Genomic DNA, 16,502 nt, shown 5'->3' on the forward strand with positions numbered 1-16,502 from the left:
AAATCTCCATAGAATCCTTTAGAATTTTTTGCAAGACATCACGTTGATCAGGTATTATACTGAAGATCCAACTGAAGTTCTTCAACTGTCCAACAATTCAAGACACGTTTCTCTAGCGGCACTGGTGGCGTGATTGCCTCTCACCCCCAAAAGGTCTGGGTTCAATCCTAGTCGGCGCCGCCGGGATTTTCTGAGGCATAAAACCTCTGATCACGCCTTCCTTCAGAAGGGAAGTAAAGCCGTTGGTCCCCGGTTCTTTAGTTGATGGGTTGATAGGTAGGGGTCAGGTGTGGGAGCTGCCGTCCTGGCTTAGGTAACAAATTATGTCTCCCGGATACTGTCCAACAATTCAAATCATGTCTCCCGCATTTTCTCTCAAGATATTATTTTCGTCAGAAAATATTCCAAAGATCTTCAATTGATCAAAGATCTTCAAAAAAACCTATGGATATTTTTTTAAGACTTCAGGTTGATCATTTATTGCTCTGAGGATCTCCAACAATCCAACAATTCAAATCATGTCTCCGGGGAATATTATCTCAATATATCAGCTTTATCAGAAATTATTCTTAAGAACCTTCAGTTAAAAAAAAAAACATCTCCATAAGATCCTTTGAATAGTTTTGAAGACTTCGGGTTGATCAGGTATTATTCTCTCCATTTGTCCAATAATTCGAGTCACGACTTTAAGATTTCAGATTGACCAGCAATTACCCCTGTGGAGTATTCTACTCTAGTCACTTTGTAGTTTCTGATTTAAAAAATAATCGACTACACTTGTTGATGGTTTATCGGCGATTGCTTTTGTTACTCAAATTTAACTAAGCCTAAACTGGAGGTATTTGAAGTCATTATGTGGTTTGCTAGCCAATCAGCGATCGATACATAGATCGACCAAGAGAAGGAGATAAATAGTCGAAAGATAAACCGCGCTGCGACTTTCTCACGTTGCATATTGCATGGTGACAACGCCGCATTGGCTTGATAATTGGATCCTTTCCTAGGAAATTGATTATGCAGTACCTCGAGACTTATTGTAGGGTCGATGATTGACGACGGTTAGGGAATTTTGACTTAGCAGGTCGCAACAAATGCGATCTTCTGGAAATGAACAGCAAACGATGGCGTCTGTTATGCAGATGCCACATTCCAAAGGCCCTCAGATGATCAAACATCTCCATAAAGTTTGACCAATAATTATTCCAAAGGCTTTTAGTTTATCAAAGATCTCCATAAAACCCTTTGGATATTTTTTTTCATGAGTTCAGGTTATTCAGGTATTGATCTGAAGTTCTTCGGCTGTCCAACAATTCAAGTTACGTCTGTCAGACATTTTTTTTTAATATATCAAGTTTATCAGGAAATATTTCAAAGAACTTTAGTATATTCAGTATTTCCATAAAGTTCTTAAAATATGTTTTCAAGACTTCAGGTTGATCAAGCATTATTCTGAAGATCTCCAACATTCCATCATTACAAAATATGTCTCCCGGATATTCTCTTTGTTTTTATGGAAAAGCTTGAAAGATATCTCAAGATATCAGGTTCATCAAATCTTATTTCAAAGACTTCCACTCCAGTTGAACAAAGATTATGCTTAAGATCTCCAGCTATTCATGTCTCCCGGATTTTCTCTCAAGATAATTAAGTTCATCAGAAATTATTCCAAAGGTCTTCGGTTGATCAAAAGTCTTCATAAACGCCTATGTATATTTTTTTAAGACTTCAAATTGATCAAGTATTGCTCTGAAGATCTCCAACTGTCCAACAATTCAAATCAGAAGATACCAGGGCGATCAAGAATTATTACAAAACTTTCAGTTGATGAAAGATCTTCTTAACCTTCCTAAAATATGGAATTGAACATTGTGATGTAAAAAAAAGCATTCAGCGACCACTAGGGGTGGCGCTACAAAAAAGTGACACATTGTGCATTAGGGTCTAAAAAGACCCAGACTGCAACTCGCTCCAAAAAATCCATTTTTGAAACGATTCTTGATCTATTGACCTCAAAAGAAAGAAAAAGGTTTCCAGAATGACACCACGCCCAGCACTTTTCCAATTTGGCAATTAATGCTACTTGGCGCCGGTTCCGCTATTGCACAAATGGATACTTCCAAAATCTCATGTACTTCTACCGTCCGACGGCTCCAAATTTATGATTTTTCAGAGACAACAGAACGGTTTCTGGTTGTTGATGATCTGGAATGCCCGTTGGAAATGGCCAATTTATTTTTGCTTTAGAAACCTATCGTGTGACAAATAAAACATAGGGGAAATGGATGTAATTTCGGTCTAAATGCCCCTAATTTGAGCCCATGCATAAATTCAGCAATCTACTACATTTTCAATAGCGACCAAAAATATCCATTAGTACCGTCCCAATGACGCGTTCATCTTGATAAAATTGATAAAAAGTGGATTTTAGCGATGGGCCCAACCTTAGATCCATAGGCCAACATTAGAGCCATTTCCCCTATAATAATTTTGTTTGTACAATAGAGCCCATGCTATTTAGTTGTTTGACCAACATGACACGTGGCCTTTGATATTTTTTGCCATAAAAGATGTAGTCGCAATCTTTTAAAATTCAACAATAAATAGGCTTGAATTCAACGCATATATCTCAATCAATACTTTGAAACATTTTTCGAAACTGGTTCTGGGTATCCTGATGTGGCCAGATCCACCTGTTGGCCATCCATGGCATGATGTATATTTACCTCTTAATGCAAAATCATAAAATTTGTGCCATATCGGAACCGGTTCCCGGTATTCGGATGTGGCCTGATGCACCTTTTGGACCATGGCATAATGCCTATTTACTTCTGGATGAAAAATCATAAATTTTGAGCCGCCGGTCGGTACCAGTACATGAGGTTCTGGAAATGTCCTTTTGTATCCTATCGGAACCGGTGCCAGGTTGCCTGAATGGCCAAATTGGAGAAATCCTGGGCAGGGTGCCATTTAAGAAACCTTGAGGCCAATAGATCAAGAATCGATTCAAACATTGAATTTTATGAGCGAGATGCAGTTTGGGTCTTTTTTGACCCGCTTATGGACAATGTGTAACTTTTTCCTAATTAATTAGGAAGTTTAAATTATTTTTACAATACTTTATAAATTTGTATGGACCGTAAAAACTTGACAAATTGTCTTCAGAGGGTTGCAATCAACGAAAGTTTGGGAACCACTGCACAGTGGTCCAGAATGCAGATTTAGGTGGAAGGATATGTTTTGAGCCTGAAATTGAAACTTTAGACTAAAAGTCTCTTCTACAAAGTTGTTCCTTATAGTTAGGCAATCATTTTTATAACAAATAATTCTAGGGTGGTTTTTATTATCATTAAAATCAAAAATCTAACTTTTTTGTTTGAAGAAATTAAGGTATACATTGTTTGGCAAATTTATAGCTGAGCTAATTTCGAGCAACTTTGTAAAAAAGAACTTTTTACAACTCTTAAATTGACAGATTTAGAGCTATTTTCTTGAATTGAGTTAGGGTGTCTCTAAAAATTTCTCAGCCAAGGTGTCTTCAAATAACTTTTAGATCTTTAGAAGTCGCAAATTATTTGACTGAGCACATAAGTCTTATAAAATTGACCCATTAGATATAGGGACAAATTTAGGTCTCCATTAAATATATAAATGAATCAACTCGGTGTTCCTTCATAAGATATTTAAAGTTGATCCATAAGGCGCCTGTATTTAACCTTTAAGATCTTTGAAGTTTACCCATACGATTTCCGGAGTTGGATCAATACGATCGCATAAGGCTTTGGACCTTTAAGGTGATACGATACGTCACGCTTTTTTTTGCTTTTTTCTCTCCTTTCTATGTGTCAGTGAATTGATTATCATTGATGCTGTAGTGGAGTGAGTGTACATCATGCACTACCGCAACTACCGTAAACATAGCTGCTAGAGTTTGTTATTATTAGGTCGAATGTATAACAGTTGATAAAAAATAAGAAAGGTAACGAATAAGTAATGTCCATCTTACTTTAAATTTGAACCTTCGTCATTTTTAAAAGATAAAGATATCTCTTTATGATCCAATATTGAGACTATCACTACATTTCAATTCAATTAGCCAATATTATCGACCTACCACCTCCCAGGACACCCCTTCCTATACAGAAAATAATTATGCGCCTAGCCACCAAGACCAACATGTCAAGTCATCATAGTATTTAATTGATTCAACATTACACTTTGTACACTTTGGTCCAAAAGTGATTCCAGAGCTCAAACCTGCAGGTACACGGTAAGAAAAAATATCCCAAAGTGACTCATTTTCACAAGTCTCGGTACCATATTGCAGAAAGTCAAAATTAGGTTATGTGGGCCGAAGAGTTTTCATTTGATTGTGCTCAATTAGTGTGGAATTGACAATATGATTATACTCAACGTGATTATACTCAAAGTCAAAAGTAGGCAAAAATTAACTGGCCGCTGGATATTTTTCTTATCGTGTATGTTTTTGTTTTCGAATCATCCTTTTGCCGCCTTTTGCATATCAGCTGATGGCTTCGAGCAGTGCAACCAAAACGACACATATGTTTTCTATAGAAGATTTATACGTTCATTTACTTTCATTTTTTGTCTTGAGAAACAAAATAAGAAATTGTTTTAAATATTTGTTAGTGATGATTTCTAAATTGAACATAGTTTATGCACCTTAAGATGCAATAAAAGCATTGTTTTTACACACTTTGTTTTAATTAAATCGACAACACTGGATACGATGATAGATGATTCGTACACACACCTTTGTAATGCGGTGTGTAGAAAAAAGGTAAACAAAACAGTTTCAGCTTGCAAAATTATTCGCGGCTCGCGTTTTTAACGATGCAAATGATATTATTTAAGTAAATGTCATCTTTTAAAGTGAATTAACTTGAAAGTGTTTGTAGAAGCACGTGTCGTAATTGTTTTTAGTGTGGTTCTGAGAAGTGAAAGCTAGTGAAAACAGTTATTGAAATTTCATGCCCTGAGCAAAACAAAATCGGCTGATCGTACTTTTTAATGCAAATATTACCAATGCGTGAATCCAGATCTTATTCAGCCCCATGTTTTAAGGTATGTAATTAGTAATTTACTGTTTTGTATGAAGATGTCTTTCGTACGCATACCAAAACACGTTTATTTAATGATTGTATGGGCAGCCATTGTTGCATGACGTGCCGTATCACCTTAAGGCCTTTCATATTGCCTAGTCACTAGTCAGTTATGGCACGGTATTAGCAAGCCGAATCAGTAACAATTTTGCATGCAACAGCGTTAATATCAAGAAGATGAAGAAGGAGAGTTTGGACTTGGCCCAAAGTTATAGAGGGTATGTTCAAAGAACTTCAAAGTGGAAACCTTTTTAAAGGAAGTTTGAAAAACTGTCAAGGGGATGTCCAAAGAACTTCCAGTATAAATTTGAAGGGCTTTTGAGTTCAGTAAATGTTCTGTGAACTTCATACAGTTCTGGACATAAAATATAATACATCAAGATTTTTTTGTCTTTCCAACAAAGTACAAAGAGCTGTTACTTTTCAGTATGCGCACCAAAATGTATGATTAAGTATTCAGACCCGAGCAAAGTCTGAGATCAAATTGAAATCTAAATTTGATGTTGTGATTTCGCTGATAATGATTACTCAGGTTGCTGTCGTTTTGGTCGTTTTAACGGTTAAAATATCACAATTGAGAGCAACATATCTTCCTGTGACATCACATTGAAAACTATTTCTGCTATCAGTGAGAGCAAACTGAAAACCAAATTTGATATCAATTTTTCCTGTTGATAACAAAACAAGTATTCAATTTGATGTTATGCTAAGGCAATGAAAACAAACCCGCAACAACATATTTCTGGAGAGAAAATGTACAGCAAAATGAAAACAAAATTAGGTATCAAATTTGTCAATTGCGTAAACTGAAATCAAATTATGATTTCAGTCTGATGTTGATATCAAAACTTGATTTCAATTTGCTGTCATTTTGATGCTGGACTTTGTTCGGGGAGCTTATCAGTATAATTTGTGACTTGTTTGGTCAAGTCTGTATGAAATTTGAGCATGTTTCAATCTGTTATTCCTTGAAGTACAATAAATCAAATTTACTAAAAAAATCATTTGTTTTTAAAAGATTATTTTAAAATTTACTAAAATGCGTTAAGGACGAAAAAAGTAACAAGAGCCGCGGAATTTTTCGATTTAGCCGCTGTGATTGTTCATTTTAATGCCAAAAGTTTCAACATGTTCGCCCAAAAATACTCATATTGGAGTGTATTTTAGGAAGTCATTAGCCTGGATTCCAAAATAATGTTATTTTTTTACCATGTTATTTAAGGATCTTGAAAAAAAAAAACAAATATTTTCGTCGTTAACTGATTTTAGAACATTTTGAACAGTTTGAAAAAAAAATCTTTTGACTACCGTAACACGGGGTAACATTGATAGTTTTTTAAGTATATTCTATACATGTTTTACAGTCATGAATGTTTTTCACATTTTATTTTATTTTAAAACAAGTACTGATGATCCTAGAGTCAATTCATTAATAAATAGTAATTGATTTGATTTCCTTTATTTATTATTTTATTAGCCACCTGCTGGTTCATCTCCGTTATTACTAATATGTTCAACGGAAATTATTGCACTTGCACTATTTATTCAGTCTTGTAGCCGAACATCAGTATTTTGATTTGGGGTTACTTTGATAATAATCGATGAATGTAGAAAAACATGCGTGTAACTCAAACAATTTAGTTCAAGAAATATGAAACAGGCGAAAAAGAAAATGATTGGTTTTCAATTTGTTTGGTAAATATGTAGCACATATTATATAAAAACTCTACATGATATATCAAGGGCAATACCCTAAGGTGCAATTTGGAACCAATGTTTCCAATTTGGAAATAGTGCAGAGAGTAAATTTAATCATCATATTCTATTATCAAAGTTACCCGCATTATCAAAGATACCCCGTAACATATGTAACATAAGTCCTGGAAATAATTTCAGGTGTTGATTTGACGGCATGAACAAACACACATATGTCAACCAATGCACTTGTCACGCTTATCTATACTACTACTGAACTGTCAAACTCAAATTGCACAGTTGTTTCCATTTAAAATGTCGTACAAGCTGGATTTATGTGCACAAGTCGCCAACCTTTTTGGACGGCTCAGTACAAGTGAAATTCTAAGCGTGTTCAAAGACAAGCCAATATCAAAATCAACTATTTATCGTGTTTTGAAGGATTGTCGTGATGGTAAAGAACTGGAAAATAAAAAGAAATGCGGCCGTCCAACAAAATTGAGTGCCAGAACAACCAAAAAATGTTGTCAAGTGCTGAAAACAAATTTGGTCAATCAACACGCAAATTAGCACGAAAATTTCATGTTTCAAACATGACAATCCATCTGATTAAAAAAAAAATACAACGTAATTTATCGGAAACGTCATCGTGCTCTAAAATATACACAGCAACAACTCGAAAAATACCAAAATGTTGCCGTGCACTTCGTCGCGAACCTTTTGTGAATGGTAAATACATCATTTTGGAACTGAGCAAAAAATACCATTTGTACCGAAAAAGAACAATCCATCAAACGTGCCTCAGGCTCGTCCAATCGGGTGTACTCAAGGCTACGGTGTACGACAACGGCTGGGAAGCTCAAATTGAGCAACAATTGGTTGATCGAATCAAGCAAAATTTAAAAGAAATCGTCAAAGACACCGTCCAAACCCTGATTCAACAATTTCGCTGCACACTGCGAAAAATGCATTTTTCAACAGTTTATAAATAGAATAAAATACCCTGAAGAAGATTTTAAAATTAAATTGTTTGATTTCAAATGGCATGCTTTTGATTTTTTCCCAGGACTTATGTTACATATGTTATTATGATACTTGAGTAGAGATGAACCAGCCTAAGGCTGAAAGTCTCGTTAATAAAGGAAAAAAAAAATGATACTTGATTTTAGCTTATTTGAATCATTGTACTTCCATAAATAACAGATTTAAATTTGTTAGTCAAATAAAAAGCGGTTTACTAAAATTGCTCTATCTTCTAACAGGCTTGGTAGATCACATTTTGCTAATAAATTCTGCATACTTATAAAAAAGAAGAAATTGCAGAAACCATACTGAAAAGGACCAGAATTTTGAACATTCATGGAGAGACAAAAAATTACGGACTATTATTTGTTATGACCATTACTGTAACTTTTTTTTAAAAATGTTAAAATGTCCCTGGAAGTCACCTGAAGTTCTAGATGGTTTCTCAGCTTTAGCTAGAGGAACTCCTCTAAAAAATTGCTGTGAACCCTGCTCTGGAACTCATGTAAATAGACCTTGGACAATTTTCTGTTCTTTTCCTGATGGTGCTCTAGAATTCTTACAAGATGGTCTTGCTAAGTTCCCTTAAAAGAATTCTGATCGAGTACACTTCTATAAGGAATTTTCTAACCTTTCCCTAGAATAAGCCCAAACTTGAAACACTTCTGAACTCTCGTTGGAAATTTATCCATCTTTAGCTAGAAAACTTTCAAAATATTTCTTCCGATGATCACCAAATATCTCTCGCAACCACGTCCAACTTTCAGTAGAAGATTTAAAATTTTCTTCTAAAAGTCTTCAAAAGTTTCTTTTTCTCCAAACTTGAATGAAATTTATTGAAAATTTCACAATTGTGTATGAAAGTTTCAATTAACGTTAATCAAGTTTGGTAAAACAAACTAAAGAAGTTTTCAAATCTTGCATAAGTCAAATAATCAAATCAAATAAATAATCAAATAATCAATCAAATAAGTTTAAATAATTTCGAGAGTTATTAAAAAAACAGGGGCAAATGTTTGGAAGTTTTCTGAAAGGTGTTTTTTTTTTATAAAAGTTGCTTGCACAAATGACTAGAAATATTGATTGATGTTGAACTAAACTTAAAGCTACTTAACCTAAATGAACTAACTAAATCTGATAGCTTTAAATCAGTTTCAATTTATAGAAATATGTTTAAACTTAAAGTTTAGCTATCGGATTTAGTTAGTTCACTTCGGTAAAATAGCTTTAAGTTCATTTAGGATTAATTTAGTTTAAGTTTAGTTCAACATCAATCAAACATGTTTCCCGGAAATTTGAGATTCACCTTCATTGTGTGTACAGGAGAGTTAATGTAATGTCTATAGCCCCTATACTTACAGTTATCCGCCGATGTGATCGGTTTGGTTATGCTCGACGCCGGCCTCTGGTTTTGTGCGGCTAATCTGGCCGTGTTCTCCTTCATGGTGGCTGAGTCTATAGTATTCTGTCGCTTGAAATTACTGCTACTGCACATTCACAAAAACAAAAATAAAGTAGATTCGATTACAACTCGGTCCCTTCGCACGCGCGCTCCCGCACAATACTTACACTGATGTCCGTTCCGAGGTGCCACTGCTGGCCCCGGAGCTGTGATTGTTACTGATGGCGGTGCTGTTGACCGCTACGGCACCGGCCCCACTGGCCGTCGAGGCACCGGTCGCTGCTGAGCTGGCACCGGTGGCAGTACTGCCACCGCCACCACCTCCGCCGCCGGTACCACCGCCGGCTGCTGCTGCGGCTGCTGCCACTGCCGCCGTCGGACCGACACCTGTAATGAAGCGTTGGAAAATCTCTAAATTTTTCCCGATTATACCATCAAGCCCGGAGCAGCTGCTGGGAGAATGGGTTAGTAACCAGGGGTCAAATTTGACACTTGCACATCTTTGAAGGGCAGGATTTTGGGGATTGGGAAACGGTTAGCGAGGAACGGATAGAAAGATATAGCTATAGAAGCGTTATAACATAGGAGGGAAGCTTTGGACGACCTGCTGACGTCAAGGTCTCAAGCTTCCCATTCGCTTGAACATGTTGCTTTTAATATGCTCAAAGGACGCTCGGTTTTGGGCCGATTATCCGGAGATTAGTAAATAGTGGGTTAGGGTTAGCCACAGTGTAGTTCTACCGCTACATCATCCCATTTGTGTGCATGGAAAGCAAATTGGGGGGAGAGGCATGGCGGTAGCTTTTGGATGCTCGGTTCTGCTGCGCTGCCGTAGGATGTACTTACGTAAGGTTTCACCCCCACTCGAGGCTCGTCTGCTCGGCTTTGTACTCGATGCTGATATACTTCGATGCACGCCTCGGTGCGTGGGACTTTGCACTTGGGAGTTGCCAGCGGCGGCACCCTCGTTGCCGGCGATATTACGTAGCGACAGAGACGATCCGGACCGGGACCCGTCGGACTCCGGCTACGGTTTGCGGTTTTTGCAGAAGGGGGGAGGGAAAATAGAAATAGATTAGTTTTCGGATTCAGACAGGCTGATCCTGGTGCAGGAATAAACGAAACAAATAATCCTATTTGGAAGCGTCTAAAACTATATTTCAATGGCTGTTGAACGGGTACACTTGTTGCGTTTTCGGAATTGGTACATGTTTTCTCAAAGACTCTGAGCCACGTGAGAAATTAAGTTGTTTATCGCCACAAACAACTCACTTGATATAAATTTATTAGAACGCGGAGCCAAAAGTGTCCCACATCATCATCGTTCAATTTATAAGGTCGTGCAGCAGCCAAGTTCACTCGTCGCTCGGCAGGCAACACCCGTGCTGCTCGTTGATAATAGGAGGCAGGCATATATGAGAGAAATCAACACACAGTTATCTGCATATAGGGTACTACGGTATTTTCCCTATATCTACTAAGATGGCTACAGGAATTAATGGGCACTTGTTTGTGTTGTGCTCTTTTAGAAAATGCTTAACAGAAGTAGACAGGGGGTTTTCAGCTGCCGTGCCGAACTGAATAAGTCCAGACCGCATGAACAGGCAGAGAATTTAAATCCTATTGCAAATAATCGTCTACCTACTAAATCGAGTTTGTTTGTGATGAGAGATAACTGCCCATTAGTAAGCCCATCAAGGAATTAGAATCCGTTTCCATATTCACGTTTCCAGGTCCGAAAATGGAAGTAACTGGAAGATAATCATAGTTTGTCCATCTGCTAAACTTCTCCGCTGTTTCAATGGCATTTTACTTTTTATTAGAATCTCATATGAGGTAAATCAACCAGTGATTGTGCGAATTTCCAGCTAGTTCTTTTTTGTTTTGAGATTCCTCGACTCAAATAAATGCAGTGTTTTCGCTGAATTCTCGCGTCACAAAAAGGTCCTAAGTAACAAATGTAAACAAGTCGAGTTAAGCGATACAAACTACTGCTCTTCTACGAAACTATTATTCTTCTACTATTCTGATACGAAAAAAATCCATCCAAATTAACTTTCATTTATTTAAGAAAATCATAGGTAAAAAATTGTCCAATGTACAGTTTGAAATGATGGATACATGATTGTTACATCGGTCATTTGGACTGCCTAACATGATTGGTGCTCATTTTCTAAAGGTGGGGCCAATCTAAAGTTGGGTACTCTACTCTGAAATCTATGAAAGGGAATCTAGTATCATGTAGACAAAATCGTCCAATGTAACATGTCCGATGTACAATTGACTAGTCAAAGCGCCCTATGTTTTTTCTTCTTTCTATATTGTAGCATGAAATTCAAAGTAAAATTGTGATTTTACCGTTTCTACTGAATTTTCAACGTTATTGTTCACTGACTACATTAAAAAATTACTTTTATTGTAAAATGTATTGTTTCTAAACAGTTAAAATAATAACCTGTCAAACTTCAACTTCGAGTTTCTCAAAATGGTGGATATGTTACATTGGTCTATTTGAAAAGTGACGCGAGAATTGTTCTACGACTGGTTGTCTGGGAAGAGAAACCCTAAGACAAGTTCACCTTTTGACGGACCCCATTTTGGTTCAGTTTCATGAAATGTTATTCCGCATCTTTTGAATAATGCATATAGGGGAAATGGCTCTAATGTTGGCCTATGGATTTAAGATCTAATCTGCTAAAAATCTGCTATTTATCAATTTTATCTAGATGAACGCGTCATTGGGACGGTACTCATGGATATTTTTGGTCGCTATTGAAAATTTAGTCGATTGCTGAATTTATGTATGGGCCCAAATTAGGGGCATTTAGGTCGACATTACATCCATTTCCCCTACATGTTTATTAAGGTGGTATTACACATTGACAAAGTAACTTTTGTAATCACATGATAATAGGTTTATGTCTTTGGCAAAGTTGCAGAACTATGAATTTCATGAAACTTTGCTAAAACCATCATAATTTTAGCGAGATAAATGCATTTTTGTCAAGACTACCTTTAAATCATTTTCTTTACTTTTTTGTTTCATAAATCGTATTTAATCAATTTGATATGTTCTACAATATTTTCAATAACATAAAAATACACAACTTATCTGTAGACAGCAATATTGTAAGTCACTTCATTTGTTTTGTAAAGCGATTTTAAAGCAAAATTTCACCAATTTCACAGTTAACATTTCTTAGAAAATGGCAGTTTCTGGAAGCTAAAATTAACCTTCTTTTATCAATCATGATATGAAGTACCAATATATCATAAATTACTGTAGGATCTGCTCGGGTACATAGTGTTTTCCAATTGTCTTTTCGATCGTTTTGGTTATATTTTTATTTAGTTTTACTCTGACTATTGTTAATATTACTTAACAGTTTTTAAGACTTGATGAATTTTTTTATAATTTATAAGGACCTCATTCCAACGGAGCTCTGGAAAAAAAATCATTCAGAAAAACATCAAATGCAATCGAGGTGGTTCTAAGGAATTTTGGATTTCATATGAAGCCTTAGTTTTGAGTAGAATTACAAGAGAAATCTTAGGAATTTCTGAGGAGCACAACTCTTGTGAACTTCACTGGAGAATTCCAAGGACATTCTGAGGATAATTTTATAAAGTTTGTGGGAAAAAAATGAATACGAAGCACAAGTCCTTGGAATTTTTTGAAAATACTAAAAGGAGGATTACAATTAAATGTGAGAATAACTCCAGAACATCTTCAAAGGAATTCGGAAAATAAATTCAGAAGAGTTTGCCAAACAAATTATGAGAAGAAATCTAAGGAATTTCTGATGAGAAATGCCAATGAATTGTTAGGAGACTTTCAATGTAAGTAGAATTCCAAGGGAAGGAGTGAGATTCAAAAAGAAATCTGGAATGAATTCAATGAATACTCGGATAATCTTTCCAAAAGATTTCCAATTGTGGAGAATTTCAAAGTAATTCCGAGGAAAACTAAAAGAAAATTTAATTCTGAAGATAGCTTCATCGAGATTTTGAGGAAATCTCCGTTAAATATGGAATGAACTATTTTGAGGTCTTCAGAACCACTTGACAATTCTCAAATTTTTCCTGAAGTTAATAAAACTGCATGATGCTTACAGTACTTCTCCTCAAATTCTGAACTTTATAGGACTTCCTAAAGTTTCCTCAATTTTTCTAACGATCATGGATCTTCTTTAAAGGTTTAACAATTCACTGAAGTTCTCTAAACTTCTTTAAATTTATGTGACTTCTCTAATGTTGACGGAACTGCTCTGAGGTTCTCTGTTCTTTTCTGATATAATAAGTTTTTGCAGTTCTCATGAAACTTGTTGTACTGCGCTGAATTTAATTAAATCGTCCTAAAAATGCTTCAGTGAACTTCTGAACTTATGCAAAGACTTCAAAAAAAATTTTTAACGTCTCTGAAGTTATCGGAAAATCTGGGAACTGCTTTAATTTCCCCACTAATTTTCTTAAACTAATGGAACTGACTTCCCCCTAAAATTCCTCAAATTTTCGGAGCTTCCTCATTTTGCTAATGTTCATAAAATTTCCTGAAGTGTGCGGATCTCATCTCATCAAGCTCCATAGATTTCTATGAAGTAATGTTTCTGAAAACCACTGTCCTTCTGTGAAGTTTCCGAAGTTTTCTAAATTTCTAAATTTCTGGAATTTAATGGGATTATTCTGAAGCTATCTGATCGTTCTCGAAGTACTCGGAACTTCGCTGAATATCATTAAACTGTCTAAAATATCTAAATTTAGTTCTCTGGAATTTCTTGAAGATATCGCTGCTTGCTAAAAGTTCTCTTCGTTGATGTTCTTTAATCAATTTAGCTAAATTTTCACGTTTTCCGGATGTCCATGTAAATTTGATCACGTTCTAGATATTCTCTCGAAGCTTTGCAGAAGTTGCCGGAAATTCTCTGAGTTTCTCGAAACTTCTTTAAGGTTTCTACAATTTTCTTGAAATTATTTGAACTGCCCTTGGATTATCTGATCTGTCTTGATGCTCTCGAAGCTCCCCTAAAGCTCTCACGCTTATTACGATTATAGATTTCAAACTGCTCCAAAAGTCTAGACTATAGTTACGGGAACTGCTCTTAAGCTCTGAAATTCCCCAAAGATTTCTAGATCCAGCTTTTCTGCGGTGCTTAGAACTTCTTAGAAATTTGCACAATACCCCTCAAGTTTTCTTAAATTTCTCAAGTTCGTTTGATACCTGTGAAGTTCTCTGAAATTCCAGGAACTTCATAAAAGTTCCTGAAAAGTCTCGGATGCTAAAAGAACCGCTTTGAGGTTCTTACAGCTTCCAGTAAGTTTCCCATATTTTTAGCGTGGTAACTTCCCTTACGTTCCTGCAGTTTGTTTAAAGGGCTTCACTGAAATTCTCAGCATTTCCTTCTCCAAAGTTCCTACAATTGTTGTAAAGTTAATGGGCCTACAATGATGATCTCTATTCTTTCATAAAGTTAATTACGAACTTGAAATAAATCATTTATTTTTTTACCTAATTCTGGCACTTTGAATATTTTCAATATCTTGTACATGGAATAAGAAACTTCAAGACATTAAATATTTTTAGATCTTGGACTTGCTTACTTGGAAAACTCAGGTAATTTTATCCAGAAAAATGAGTAGACATCCTGTATATAGAGAGAGACGATTAAACGTCACAACGAAAAGAATAATCAATCTTGAAATAAATTCACTCTAAAAAAGTTGAAAATAGTGACGTATTACAAGAAAAAGTGACTTTAGTAATTTGGCTTTAAAAAAAAAGACTTTTTAGTGACTGACTTGAAAAAAGTGACCATGTCACTAAAATGCGACTCGCTACCAGCCCTGTAAGACAGAACCCGCTCGATTTTGGCAACCAGCCCGAAAATTTAGTGTTGCCAAAATCGAACGGTTTTATATTGAAATTTAATTTATTCTTCTTTCCTTTATTTAACGTCGGTCTTTGTTCCGCAATCTGGTGCCAATCACCGACGGACATCGATTGTCATCCATTGACGGCAATCGAATGTGCAGGAAGGCAGCTTCCACACCTGCGTAGGATATCGCACCCATTCAACACACATGGGTCGGGACCAACGGCTTTACTTCCCTTCCGAAGGAAGACGTGACCAGAGATTTTTATGCCTCAGAAAAATCCCACCGACCTCGGCTGGGATTGAACCCAGACCCATCGGGGCGTTAGAAAGCAGTCATGCTTACCACTACACCACCGGTGCCGGCTAAAATTTAATTTATGATTTCGATGATTTTGGACTACCAAAACTACCAAGACATCTTTATGACAGAGATGTTATTAATAATTAATCTTTTATTAAAAAGTGTTATCACAAGGAGCAAAAATGCATTTTTTTTTAAATCCGATCAAATTTGTAGTATTTTTTTCAAAGAGAAAGTTGATGAAGATAATCGATCAAAATCACTTGCATCCCTGCTTCCAAGTTTGGTTACAAGATTACAACTCTGGAGAGCATTTTGTGTGATCGTTGGGGGCGTGTGGTTCGGAATATGAACCGGTTTGTTGCCAAGGTTGTTGATGATTTAACCTCCGAAACCGTACAGAGTGCGTTTCTGCCGCTTCAAAGCGTAGATGACATCCATGGCCGCTTACGCTTGGCGTGTTTAGTGTAGGTGACAGCATCACGGAATTCATTTTCCAGGAACACCTTCAGCACATCTCGTAAATCAGACCGGAGATACGTTTGACACCGCCGCGGTGAACCAGACGACGGATGGCAGTTATCACGAAGAACCTTGCGATGACGCTTGGTGCCTTCTTTATCAAGACCTTTTCAACCTTTGTCACGACCAGCCATTGTTGCTTGTTAGGCAGAAGAGTGGACTACCTAACCTGCCTTCCTACTGCTGCTTCTGCTGCTCACCACGCCGTCCGAAGCGAAAATGAGTTGAGGTAGTTGATGTCAGGATAAAGCAGAATGATGTGCAGCCAAGTGGTACTCAATTATGACGACTGGGTTTGGAAAGAACGTTTATTTCATGAAAACAGTGATCAAATTATGTACGAAATTACCACTTTTCCCCTAGTTTATTGTTGAAAGTCATCAGTCGGAAGCATTGCTATTGATGCGTAGAAATATTTCTGATCGATTAGTGATAAAATGATTTAAATTGATCCAGGGGCAGCTGAGTTATTAATGTTCAAAATCTTTCATAATTTTGTTACATTTTCTATTTTTGGTTTTCACAAAGTTTACCCATAAGAAATCACAGACGTAGTCCTACGTCAA

General features: G+C 36.4%; 1 protein-coding gene across 14 annotated transcripts in view; it reads right to left on the reverse strand.

The window, feature by feature from the left end:
- Window positions 1-16,502, reverse strand: part of LOC135712708 (MAP/microtubule affinity-regulating kinase 3-like) — a 384,511-nt gene that overhangs the window by 70,171 nt on the left and 297,838 nt on the right. For 9 of the 14 annotated variants that reach the window (XM_065235715.1, XM_065235710.1, XM_065235720.1 and 6 more), the window contains 3 exons: window positions 10,087-10,267; window positions 9,408-9,651; window positions 9,198-9,325 (listed from right to left, as the gene is read on the reverse strand). In XM_065235715.1, coding sequence (XP_065091787.1) covers window positions 9,198-9,325; window positions 9,408-9,651; window positions 10,087-10,267 — 553 coding nt within the window. The remainder of the gene's footprint in view (window positions 1-9,197; window positions 9,326-9,407; window positions 9,652-10,086; window positions 10,268-16,502) is intronic. The other 5 variants (XM_065235722.1, XM_065235711.1, XM_065235708.1 and 2 more) reach the window with 1 other exon arrangement.

Source organism: Ochlerotatus camptorhynchus, unplaced genomic scaffold (assembly GCF_037179485.1).
Source record: "Ochlerotatus camptorhynchus isolate MF236.1 unplaced genomic scaffold, CSIRO-AGI_Acam_v1.1 ptg000503l, whole genome shotgun sequence".
NCBI classification, from domain to species: domain Eukaryota; kingdom Metazoa; phylum Arthropoda; class Insecta; order Diptera; family Culicidae; genus Ochlerotatus; species Ochlerotatus camptorhynchus.